This window comes from Nestor notabilis, unplaced genomic scaffold (genome assembly GCF_000696875.1).
Source record: "Nestor notabilis isolate BGI_N333 unplaced genomic scaffold, ASM69687v1 scaffold832, whole genome shotgun sequence".
In the NCBI taxonomy this organism is placed as follows: domain Eukaryota; kingdom Metazoa; phylum Chordata; class Aves; order Psittaciformes; family Psittacidae; genus Nestor; species Nestor notabilis.
Window position 1 is genome coordinate 3,761 of NW_009918521.1, and position 12,546 is coordinate 16,306.

The following is a 12,546-nucleotide window of genomic DNA, read 5'->3' on the forward strand; positions in this document are numbered from 1 at the left end:
GCTGGTTCCACCTGAATGTATTTCTGTTTTTCATATTGTCTCTTCAATTTGCTGAGATCATTCTGAATTCTATTCCTACCTTCCAAAATACTTGCACAGTCACATCCAGCACTCAAGGAAGCTTTTTTCTCATCTAGGTCATTAATGAAATAGCTCCAGCACTGAAGACATACAAAACAGACTGAGAACAGGGCGTTGCAGCCTCTCACTCATTTCATCCTGCTTTGGCACTAAACGTTACACAAATTCTCTCTGAGGAGAGGCTTTCCATCGGTGTGTAGTGGATTCATGCAGATTATGCTTTCTTAGACTTCTTGGGAGAGATTGAGATGTCTAAAGAATTACTAAACTATGGGATCTGCTGTTGCCTGAGTGCTGTTGATCACTTTGTGAAGAACAATATAGAAAAGGCATTAAACTCACACCTTCTTTGCATCACATGTAGTTAGGTTTTTAATAATGTTGCCTGTAAAAGTAAGCCCGTGCTAATCCCTCTGCTCTCACAGCTAGATTGCCTCTGACAGTGCATCTAGCTAATTGCTGTGGTGTTTAGTCTGCAGCAGTTAGGCTTTGATCTAAGCACGCTCCTGTACTTTTCTCTTCATTACTAAAATGAAAGCCTTCCTAAAACTTTTCAGAAGGCTGATCATAGATGAAGTCACTCTGCTTTTCTGAACAGGGGGTGACAGTGAGTGAACTTGAGTGTGTGGTGTCCTGATTGTCTGCTTCCTTCCCAACCTTCATTGGAGACCAGGCCGTTGTGGGGCTCTCTTCACATCAAGGTGTTCCAGCAGTTTATTGGCCCCTGGGACTGACTGTGTATACTTACATCATTCCCAGTCTGTATCGCTGCTGATCTTCATACAAGATGAAAACTGTTCCCTGTTTTTCCTGTTAAATAAAAAGACAGAAAGTTCTTTTAATTATTCCAAAAATAGTTATAATGAATGTATTATACTGGGACAGTAAGTACATAGCCATAGCTAAGAAAGGCTAGGTTTGAATTCTGCATAACGGATTACTGCTCAGTGTAAGCAGATTATTGCTCTGACTTAATGTAGAGAATACATTAGGTTTATATAAATACAATACATACAGCAGAGTCTATTCAGTACCAAATACTTTTGTTCCAAAACAGTAAGAGATGGTCATAAGTATCTTTTATTTCCTTAGAGTTACTTTTATCAAGAGACAGGTTAACCTAAAAGCCTTATAGACACTTACACTGAAAGACAGAATATGTTTAGGTTTTCCTGTTCTTAAGAGTCTGTTTTTCACCTCAGATATACACGGGACATGAACTCTCATTAACCTTCTGCTCTGGTTCTTCACAGGCCTGATACAGGCGAGAGCAGCAAAACCTGCAGTTTATGCTGAGTTACCACATGTCACTGTGAGGTGCCATCCCTGGGGAGGATTTATTTGGAGAAAACACTTCAAGCTCTGCCTTTCCCAGTGAAGCCCTGTGCTCTAGGATCTGAAATCTATGTACTGTTCTGTCTGGTGTAACATCTCCTAAATGCTTTTACATTTCATTCTCTTACAATTGTGTTCAGAAGCCTTAAGCACTTCCTTCCCTAGCACAGGCTGCGTCTTCATTTCTTCATTCCTCGTTCTGTTCCCCATTATCACCTGACCTCGTGGCCTCTGAAGGTTTTATCTTCTCTCCCGGGTACAGAGGTGCGTGAAAGGGCCGTTTGATGGCCAAGTGCTCTCAGGAAAACCTGAGCACTGCTCCAGGTAACTGCAGATCTGCACAGCATTCTCTTGGTGGTTTCCCAGAGAGACCCTGTCTCACTCCCTATTGTATAACATAAACATGTTGTCATCCTCTTCATCCTTCACTGCTCCACCCTTCTGCTAAATCAAATGGATTCTCTGTTCTTCAAGACTTACATCCCAGCTGAAGTAAGCTGAGAGGCAAGTTGCAAGATAAGACTCATCAGCACAGGAACTGCTGAAGACCTTTATGGAATTCAGAGTTCATTAATTAGCATCACAAAAACAACTGAAAATAACACAATTCTGATTTATACCAATCCATCCTCGCAAAACTGCAGAGCAGCACCTCACTGTGTTTTTAACAGAACACTTAAACATTAGATTATGCTAAACACAACATTTCATCTTTACACTGTGCTGAGGGTTTTCACCATATTGGGATTTACACATGCAATTTCTGCAGAGTATCATATTTTCTAACCTTTCCGGCTCATACCTGGATGTCAAATCCAACCCCACGTGCTTTACACGTCTGGAGGAGAACACTGTAGTAGGTTTCTGCAAGGCTGGAGTGCCTCAGTTGGCTGCTTGCTGCAGCGCACCAGCTGCTCCTTGGAGAAGGCTAGGGAAAAATCACACAGGATTCTTTATTTTCATACCAGTTCAGATCAGAAAGCAACAATTCACTATTTAAAAGGCTTTTTCTCAGTGAACTCATGTAAGTGTGGAGTGAGACTCCCTTGGGAGGAATTCCTGTCCATCACAGTGTCTATTGGACACAGACATTTCCATGCAGCAAAATTCAGTCCTCACCTCATGCTGTTAGTCAAACCTGACATTCTACAGCAGGTCTACACAGTTTGATGTTTTCACAGTTTCATCAGTAACTGGGCCCTGTGAAGTCATTCTAAGTGGATTCTCTGAATCCACCCTGCCTTGTAGTAACATATGTTGTTCTGGAGTTGGCTCTTCCCAATAGCAGAAATTCCAAAGTGGATAATGAGTTGTATTTGAAACTGGGATTCTCCAAGACCAAGCATTCTCCCTTGGCATTAGAGAGTATGTAATTTTTCCACCAAGCCTTTGAGGAGACTCCAAGGAGCTACAGAGCTGATGCCAGGGAAGTTGACACTATGGATGAAAACCAGCACTGCGCTGGAGTTTAAACTCTCCTCAGTGCTCAGGACTAAAGAATAGAGATGTTCCCCTAAAGCAAGGCTTTCCTGTAATGTTCTTTTTAATACTGGCCTGTTCAGAGGGGGTATACTGCATGCTGAAGCGTGTAATTTACAGCATTTTCTTCCTAAAATGATACTTGTTTTGACATTGACTCATTTAAGTTGACATAGCTGAAATCCTTATCTAATATATCTCTGCCTGAAAATTAATCATGTTTATAATATTCTGAGAATTAATAACACCCATTGCTCAAGTCATTAACTTAAAAAAGGAGCTTCCAAAATCTGTTCTCTGCAGTAGGGGACCACAAATAAATGAATGCTTGATAAAATAATCCAAGCAGCAGTTTAACAAGCGTAAACTCGGCTGTGGCTGCAATAACACAGAACTATTGTTTAAGGGTTGGCATCAGGTTGATGAGGTGCTTATTTCAGCTACAAAGCATGCATACACATGCATAATGAACTGCAGGATGAATTATTAATGTGTTGCTTATTTAGCCTCATCTGTCTAGAAGATAATGTATCCTAACTATAATGAGTGATTGGGTTTGTACATAATTACAGTAGCAGCAGTATTTAGGAAATTTGTTCTTTCAAAGAAGCATTTCTAAAAATAAAACCATCACAGCAACTCGGGTGCTGCTCCGTTTCATCAAAATCAAACCTACCAGCACTGAGAAGATCTAATAAATTAAAAGGGACAGAATCATTATTAACATCATAATTTTACACAAAGCATTTTACTTAATCATTCATTACAGATCATGTGCTGTAAAAGCATTTGTCTCTTGGTTTGTTTGTTTCTTCTCAAGATATTTTCCTGAGTGTTTTTGTAGTTAACTCTTCAGGAGGTAAAACCCTCAGAAAGACAGAAAGGAGAAAAATCCAGGCTACAGTGACAATTCATGTTAATTCTGACAGAATTTTAATTAAAAAAAAGTTGCCACTTGATTACTTTTCCTTTCTAAAACTTGTACAACTGGGACTAATCAGATTTCATTTACTTCTCTCCTACTAAAAGTGGTTGCTTGACAAGAACAATAGATCAAGAGCTCATTAACCTCTGAATTACAGCACCATGACATTTTAGGAATGGGGCTAACATTCCTCATCCTCCTCCGTGAAAAAAATAGGGAGTTGTGAATCTTCTGTCAACATGTGTAAACTGGCATCTGTTTTGTATCTCGATGTGTATATACTTATACACTCCTTATTCTCTGATTTTTCACAGACTCATGGAATGGTTTGGGTTGGAATGGAACTTAAAGCTCATCCCGCTCCAGTAAGATTTGGGTTTAACTCAAGTGAGAGCTGGGAGGGCTTTGGGGGACCAAATCCTTCTGCAGATGTTGCCCTGACTGTTTTATTTACCCTGTTTTATGCATGTCTCACACAGCTGGGGCACAACTTCAGGTTCCAGTTTCTGATCTCCAATCAGCACTCATGTCCTGAAGGCTCAGCTTTCATCCTAGCTGCTTCTAAGCTACTCCTATGGTCAGGGCAGTGCTTTCACCTCCTCCCTTTTTCTTGCAACATAGAAATTACCGTATTTTTCACAACTTGAAAACTACCTGAAAGATATAGAAGTTAGTTACTACCACAAATCAATATTACTGAGTACAAAGGAGGAATAATCAGGTGCCCATAAGCATCGAAACCCTCTCCTGTAATTTCTGACATGGTGGTATCCTGAATTAACCATGTAAAAATCTAAAATTAGCAGTTTAAAGTCTGAAAAGAGCAGATTCAGCTCCTCTGGAGCAGTGATCTAGGACAGATTTTACCTTTTCAGTAGTTTACATTCATAGTCTTATTTGTAACCAAATTGCTGCTCACAGTTTCTGTCTCCTCCTGCTCAATACGTTGGCTTTCCATTTTCTTTGAACCGAGAGATACTTCAAAGCAGCTGGAGGTACAATCCAGGTTTCCATCTGTCACGTACAACATGAGCTGAGTCAAGGCCAGCTGGTCACTATAGCAAAGGTCAAGGTCTGTTGCCCACACCTAATCCAAGCACAGACAGGTGCATTAAAATAGAAGAAGAAGAAGGGTGAAACTCAGCAGTCGTATGAAGGAACATCTTGTGCCCCTGGCTGCATTGCTGGGGGCATGAGGAGCTGAAAAGTCCATGTTAGGGTAAGCACTGTTCAGCAACAACTCCAACATCACTGTGTTACCAGTGTTATTCTCATCCTAAACCCAAGCCACAGCACTGCAACAGCTACTAGGCAGAAAATGAAAAATCCCACCCAAAACCAGGCCAGCTACCCAGTTTTATCAATGATGAGAAAAAGCAGATACATGAGCTCAGCAGCTGTGAACTTTGCATCATGTAAAATTGCAATTATCTAAGCACGACACGCCACACCTGCATTTTTCAGCTGAAGAATAATCAGTGTTCAGTAAAGTCAGTTTGGAGTTATGAATAGGTATTTTGAGACAGAAAAAGGGGATGTACAAGAAATCTGGAGAGGTACTCTTTTACAAGGGCACGTAGTGACAGGCCAAGGGGAATGGCTTAAACCTGAAAGAGGATCCATGAGGCCAGTCCACACTGAGAGTGAAGCAGAAGGAAGTACCATGGATTGCTTCTCTGAGGTTCCAAATAACCTGTGCTTGGATGAACCCCATGAGTTTTCCCCACTTAAAAAATGCTTGTGCCTACTACTCCAATGAGAAATGTTAACACACACAACTGTCTGCCCTACAGTGGACCCCTTTAAAACAAATCTAGCAGTGAATGACTTGAATAAGCCTCTGAATGGTAAATGGCATAATTATAAGGATATTAAGAGGTCAGTCAGTCAAGGCCTCTTGGTAAACTGGAGTTAATTTTGGAATCATATGCACGTAGTAATGCCCTTTTTATAATGGTGAATAAATCACATCAGTAACAGTTGTTAATATCTAACTGCCAAGTATCTGTTGCTGTATTAAATATCCTATTTGTCAACTTAAACATTTCCTGCTGCATGGTATAAAATGCAAATCAGATGCTAATGGTTGCCTTTACTTAGTAATAGGGGAATGTTCCCCAATTATAATGCTTAATTTTCTTCAATAATTTATTCTTTATCATCACTTCTGCAAGACAGGAAGGAACTTTCCTATCAATTTGTACTTCTCCAGTCTGTGCTACCCTTCCAATGAGCTGAATAATTATAAACTATACATACTGTAGAAGCTTTACACTGATTTCCATAAATACTATGGACAAATCAGTCACAGCCAAGGTGTCTTGAACCTTGTTTGAGTCGGAGTTTAGACTCTCAACTTTAGTTATGCCTTAGAAAGAGGTGGCAGAGCCACATGAGGGGACCAGTGACTGTTGAAAGTCTTGGATACCCAAGGACTGTTCGCTAGCTCCAGGTGAACTGATGGCTCTTAATCCAGATCTTGATATTATACCTGCATTGTTCTGACCTCAGAATCTACACCAGCATTATCTGGAAGCTTTGTTGATGCATGAATAAAGGACGCCAAGTGTGACTGAAGCTGGAACATAAAATGGCTGAGGTGGAAAAAACCACATTAGTTAAGCAAAGATGTCCCTGTTACTGGGTAACTACACAAGCCATGTTCTGGCAGCATTGAGAATGGGTTGAGCATTTAACAGCAGATAAAGCATTCAGAAATGCAGCCTAGCAAAGGGAAACAGCCATCAGCACGAGACAAGTTCATCCCACTCTGCTAGAGACTCAGACAAGCCATACCAAGCATGAAATAGCATGTGTGTTCTACAAGAGTTACTCCACAAACCCCATGTTGTAACTGAAGTACATACAAGTGACATTGTTTTCATTTCAGGTGTAGAAGAGACCCATTACTTACTTGTGTGACAAGTTTCACAGAATCTAAACAAATCCCCAACATGCTAACCTGGCTCTAACACCCTGCCAGCACCTTCCCAGCCACTGCTTTTGGAAGATAACAGAATCATTCCTGGATCCCACAGCACCAGGGGATGACTCCAGCCTTACCTCTGCCCAAGGAAGGGGCTATAACATGAGGAAGAGGAGAAAAAGCTTTTAGCAGAGCAACTTTCATGCCAGAAATCCTGAGGCCAAACACATGCCAGTTCAAGGAGTTTCTGTTCACTTTCAGGGTGTGTCAACTTGTTTCAGACATGGCTTCATCATCTCAGACCAACGACCCACACACCATTGGCTTCAAAATCAAGGGCTCAAATGTACAGGGTGGGCTGATGCCCTACCATGTAATGAAGGCAGGTATCCATCATCCCCTCCCCGGCCCGTAACTCTTCAATGTCCAGAAGGAGAGCTCTGAACACCTGCAGCTTCAGTCACAGTTAACGTTCTACATAAAGTCATCATATTTTTTGCTTTTTCTAAAGAGAAGGTGCAGATCTGCACAAGCACAGGGGGAGGAAGGCAAATGTGGCTGGAAACCACCTGTCCACCTCCTTTCATTCTGGGCCTGAGGCTGAACCACCCCTACTGCAAGTGAACGCAGCCAAATGGTCATTCCTGTGTGCCAGCTGGGATCACCCCCAAGGATTCTTTTCCTGGCTCGGGACTGTTGGAGAACTCTGTAGTGTGGCCATGTCCCTTTCTGCCCTGGCTGTGTCCCAGAACATCCCTATTGTGGAGAGAAAGGAAGAAGAATCAGATGGCTTAAGATTCCAGCTTTATCCTAGCAGGGGATTCCCTTTTGACATGGAAATCCAGAAATGGGAAAGACACAGGACCTGGGCAATGGCTCTAACTTCATTTTCAGATCATGTTTTCCCATTTTATGAGTTCAAATGCAGGCTGGATCATTAGTAACTACTTGACTGAATTCTTCAGTGGAACAATGCCTAAGGCCTATTCCAGTTCCTGAAGACGAGTGCTCTTTCCAGAACTATAGCAATAGGCAACATTTGTGGTAATTCTGAGCCAGGATGGAAGTTGAGCAGGATCAAGTCTGGCTGGTGGAGCCGTTAAAGACAACCGCTATGGACCTGCTTGTAGTGCTCTTACTCTGGAGGTGGGCAGTGGACATCTGTGTGCTGCCTCTGTCTGGCACCTTTCCCCAATCATGTATCAATACGTATTCCCAAATCGAGAAGGGGTTGCTTGTTTCATCATCCATTAGATTGCAACAGGTTTTCCTTTGAATTAATAGAAATTGGGTGTTAAAAGCTTCTAGAATGTCTTGAAGATCTGAGCTGTGGTGTTGTGGGCTTGGGGTTCTGTTTGGTTTAATGTTATGAATCTATTTCCATAGTCTATAAAGCAATGTCTGTGGAGGTCAGGCAGTTAGTAACAGAGAATTATCATCTCCTCCAGTAAATCAGGAGCTGTTAGAAGAAGGCCTGTGCAAAGGGCAAGTAAAGATAAAGAATGATACAGTCATACAGATTGACAAATATCTATTCCTTGAGTCCATCCTCACTTTCTGCGGGTATACAATAAGGGCATTTATGCAGTTGTAGGTATTCACAACCATAGGTGTCACATCCTGATAGGATTGACTGGCAAACGAGCATAACCTGAGAGCTTTCACCTGAGATTTGGGGACTTTTCAGGACAGTTGTGTTCAGAAACTGAACAGAGCTCACTTGTGAAGTGTAAAACTGATACCCGATTTTAAAACAACAAATGGAAGCTCAAAAGTTAAAGTTAATCAGATCTGGGGGTTTATGACAACTTATGATTTTAAAAAAAATGAAAATTAGAGGCAGTAGTTAAAATTTTAAATAGTTTTTAGAGTGGTTTTAGGATGAACTAAGCTAAGCACAGATTAGACTTTCCAGAATCCCACCACTGGAAAAAAAATAGTTAGAAATACACATCCTGCAGGACTTCCTGCCTGTTTGTCCAAGGAAACACCGTGAAGTCTGAGATCACTCCCTTCTGCACTGGCTGCCAGGAGACGCTCTCCTTCAGCATGCACAGCTTAAGAGCCCTCATGGTACAGACATCTCTGTAGTTTCACAGCTGTAGTGTAATTCTTCACCACTGCCAGAAAAACGCTTCAGCTTTAAAACATAAACTTAAGAAGGGAAATAGTCAGTTCTTAAAGTTACTAAATTACAGCTTTTAATTCTCCAGTTTAGCTGTTTGATCTACATCTAGTGTCCATGTCAGTGTTCCTGTAAAAAGCACACCTGCTATTTTTAAAGAAGAGGCTGAATGACACTAAAAATGTCAATTAGTAAAATATTAAGGCAACTCGGGCGTTGGAAAGGGAATTTCCTTTAGGAGTTTAAAACCGAATTGATCATTTCGGCAGGGATCGCAGACAGGATCTTATCCGGCTGCCATCTGGTGGCGGCTGCTGGGATGGGCTGGTGCTGACCCCAAAGCTTACATCTTAGGGCCCTAGAACTGACCCTAACCTCTGAGAATACCCCACCTAAACCTTCCCAGCGCTGCAGTTCTCCTGACAGTATGTTCTGCCTCATCGTCTCCTCTGCATTCTGAACAACTGAATCCAGTGCCGCTCAGTACTGCAGAGGCTGTGTTAAGCTCTCAGACTGATGAAAAAGGTGACTTATGACCCTGCTTCTCCGAATTATCTCTCCACAGATCTATGGATGTAAGTTTATGCGTTCAAGGAATGGACTCAATTAAATGGACTTATCTGGGTGTAGCTCCTTGACAAGTTGGGATCTAAGCAGCACACAGTCAATACTGTGCAAGTATTCACTTGAGAGGGTCAAGGCCTTGCTCTTAAAGATCAGTCCTGGAAAACACAGTGGGAATCAGAAGCAGTTCAGTCCAAATCATGCACCTAATTCTCCTCCTCCACTTTTTCCCCCCCAAGACATAGAAAACAGCATGTCTCCATCTCCCTTTCCCTCAGGAACAAATCACAGATGCTTATAAGAGAGACAGAAACAGATTTCTGTGGCAAACAGAGCATGTGTCATGTTCCAGCTTTCCGTGCCCCTCAGCTCGCTGCCAGGGTGCAGGTCACAGATCACACCACTGATGCACACTCCTGTGGTACCTTTGCCATGCTCAGCCCCATGCCACGCTCCACGGGGAGCACAGTGCAGAGTGATGCTGTCAGCTGCAGGCTCTGCCTTGCACCCTCCTCAGATAACCCAACACTGCAACTCCCGTCTTAGCCTCGGAGTTAGACATGGTATCAAGAATGAAATGTAGGAAAGGAAGTACAGCGTGCAGCAGAGCACAGGGCAGGCAGGTGTGGAGACTATCAGACAGGGGTTAGATCCTCCTACAGGCACTGTCCTCAATGCTGTTGTTTGCAAACTGCAACCTTACCCAGTTCTACCATAATTTAAGGAAGAGTTATATGTAGCTAGAAGATGGTACGATCTGTAGAGGTCTCTGAATTACTTGTATGTAGAAGCAGTGGCAAACTGGCCAGCTAGGACTGCACATGCAGTGACAGACTGACAAGCTCCTGTGTGAGGATGAGGGAAAGGAAGCCGGGAGAGAGTTGGGTACCAAGTAGAAGCATAAAGAAGGCCCAACGTAAATATGAGGGAGCATGTCTCACATCTGAAAGGTTGCAGCATCACCCACAGCTCCTCCAGGCCTGAGGACAGCATCGCTCTTGTTACCTTTTGGTCAGTGTAGAACTGCACGAGAGTAAAGATATTGCGGTGTCTGTGACGGGCACAAAGCTGTCCACAGTGACCGAGGTGGAGATTACTTTCTCATTTCTGCATTCACCCATTTGTGTGTTTGACAGACACACATTGTTCCTCATCCATCACACAGTCTCCTTGCTGCTAGTGCTCCAAAAGAACACAGCAATATAACAGAAGTACTTCCAGGAATTATGTCTGAGCCTTTCAGCTACTGCATTTAAGTGGGCACTTCTGAAATCAGGGAGCCAATGTTCTGAGAGTCTAATAGGATTTCTTGTTTGCCAAAAAAATAGTGCTTTCAGAAACACAATGTTTTGTGTAATCTCCCTCTCACAAGACAGATGGCATCATTAATTGCCTCTACATCTAGTTAAATTTAAAAACCTGTGCTTAAATAATGTTAAAGTTGTGGTACATGCTGACAAACATAGGAGATATTAAGGTAGAATCAATTGGGGAAGGGAAGAAAACCAAGGCAGAACAGACAGAAATAATAGTAAGAGGCCACAAGAAACACTGACTGATTTAATGTGTCCTTGTTCATGCCAGGAAATCTGACCGCCTTCATAATGTAGGAAATATTTCTGCATTTGGGTGAAGTCCTGGCTTGAGTGAAGCCATTTGCAAAACTCCCATTGACTTCCACAGGGAAGAATGTCATCCCTTCATCCTTGTAAAGCAACTTTACATCAAGTTGTCCAGTGTGGCTTATCCACAGGCCTCATCACAATGCCTGTGTAAATGCATTTTGGGAGTCAAATGTAACCATGATCTGCATTTCAAAGCTAACATTATTCATGTTTACCACAGTCACCCTACAGTGGTATCAGTTACCAAACCCCTGATTTTAAGCCTCCTCTGAGCTTAAAATGGAATATAATTATCACAGCACTGCCAAAGAGCCAGCTTTGCCAATAGATACCATATGCTAACTCTCTGGTTTTAAACACAAGCCCTGTGTTTAAAGCCTTTTCTCACACCACACAAGCTCTGATTTTCAGACAATGAAGAGAAATGGACACCCAAACGGATTCAAGTGTCTTCTGAAAGTCCACCTCTTCTACGTAGCCTACCCCAGGAAATACAGACACGTTCCCTTTTACAGTTACTTCTTAAACAGTGCAGGTCCTAATTGAAAAGTGTAGAAGAAAACAAAAGAAAAGAGCAAAAAACAAGGAGATGCCTTGGTAATACAAGAAATAATTGAGACTTGATGCTGAGATCTTGAATTAGCACCAGTATCCACACAGTGTATTTGAATTTGCGTACAGGAAGCACAACAGTACTATTCACCACTGACAATGCGGGGTTTATGTTCTTTAAAAATGATCTCATTTTCTTTAGGCTTCAAGCACAAGGCTGCTACCAGAACACTGGAAGCTCAGTTTCCTCATCCAGATTTTACTTCATTTTGTGTCATTTTAGTCAGGCATTATCCCTTAGATTTGTCCACCTGCCATAATATTCAATCCTATTGGCGAATATCAACCAAATTTGGAAGAAAGTGTAATTATTAAACATATGAAACTCCCATGAGATTTCTCAAGTAAGTGGACAGAGACCTTACTAGTGACTTACAACAGGAAAGGCTGCAGGGGGAGCTCAGCCGGAGCACACATGGGAACTGGATTGAAGGCACAACTCTATAGGAAGCCTGGCTTCAGTGGTTTTAAGTTCCTGGAAGTGTTATCTTTAAACTGGATACAATATACAGCAGTGCCCTTCTTTTGCTTTTCACAGTGACTGGTAAGGGGACTGCTTTCCTTTACCTCCCTCTGCTTACATTAACTGCTATGATGTAAACCAAACTGTTCATCACCACCATCCTATTTGCTATAAGGAATTGGCAATATCCCCTCTTCCTTAGATTCATCCTCAAACCTCAGCTCCACATTCTAACAGACACCGGTTTACTCCACAGAGAACAATAATCCCTGTGATTATTTTTACAGAGCAAAATACAAGAGATACAGAACATTGAAACTAAAATCCTCTAAACATCTTAGCCATAAGACCATCATCTGTAATTACCAGCTTAATGCAGGAGGCACTTATTTTGGGGGGGGGGGGGGGGTG

The 12,546-nt window shown here is 42.1% G+C and overlaps 1 protein-coding gene across 1 annotated transcript in view; it reads right to left on the reverse strand.

Annotated features, from left to right (window-relative positions):
• Positions 1-12,546, reverse strand: part of IQCH (IQ motif containing H) — a 55,166-nt gene that overhangs the window by 3,168 nt on the left and 39,452 nt on the right. Inside the window, exons 16-18 of the mRNA XM_010009737.1 lie at positions 4,740-4,907; positions 2,219-2,344; positions 830-891 (exon numbers count right to left, since the gene is read on the reverse strand). Coding sequence (XP_010008039.1) covers positions 830-891; positions 2,219-2,344; positions 4,740-4,907 — 356 coding nt within the window. The remainder of the gene's footprint in view (positions 1-829; positions 892-2,218; positions 2,345-4,739; positions 4,908-12,546) is intronic.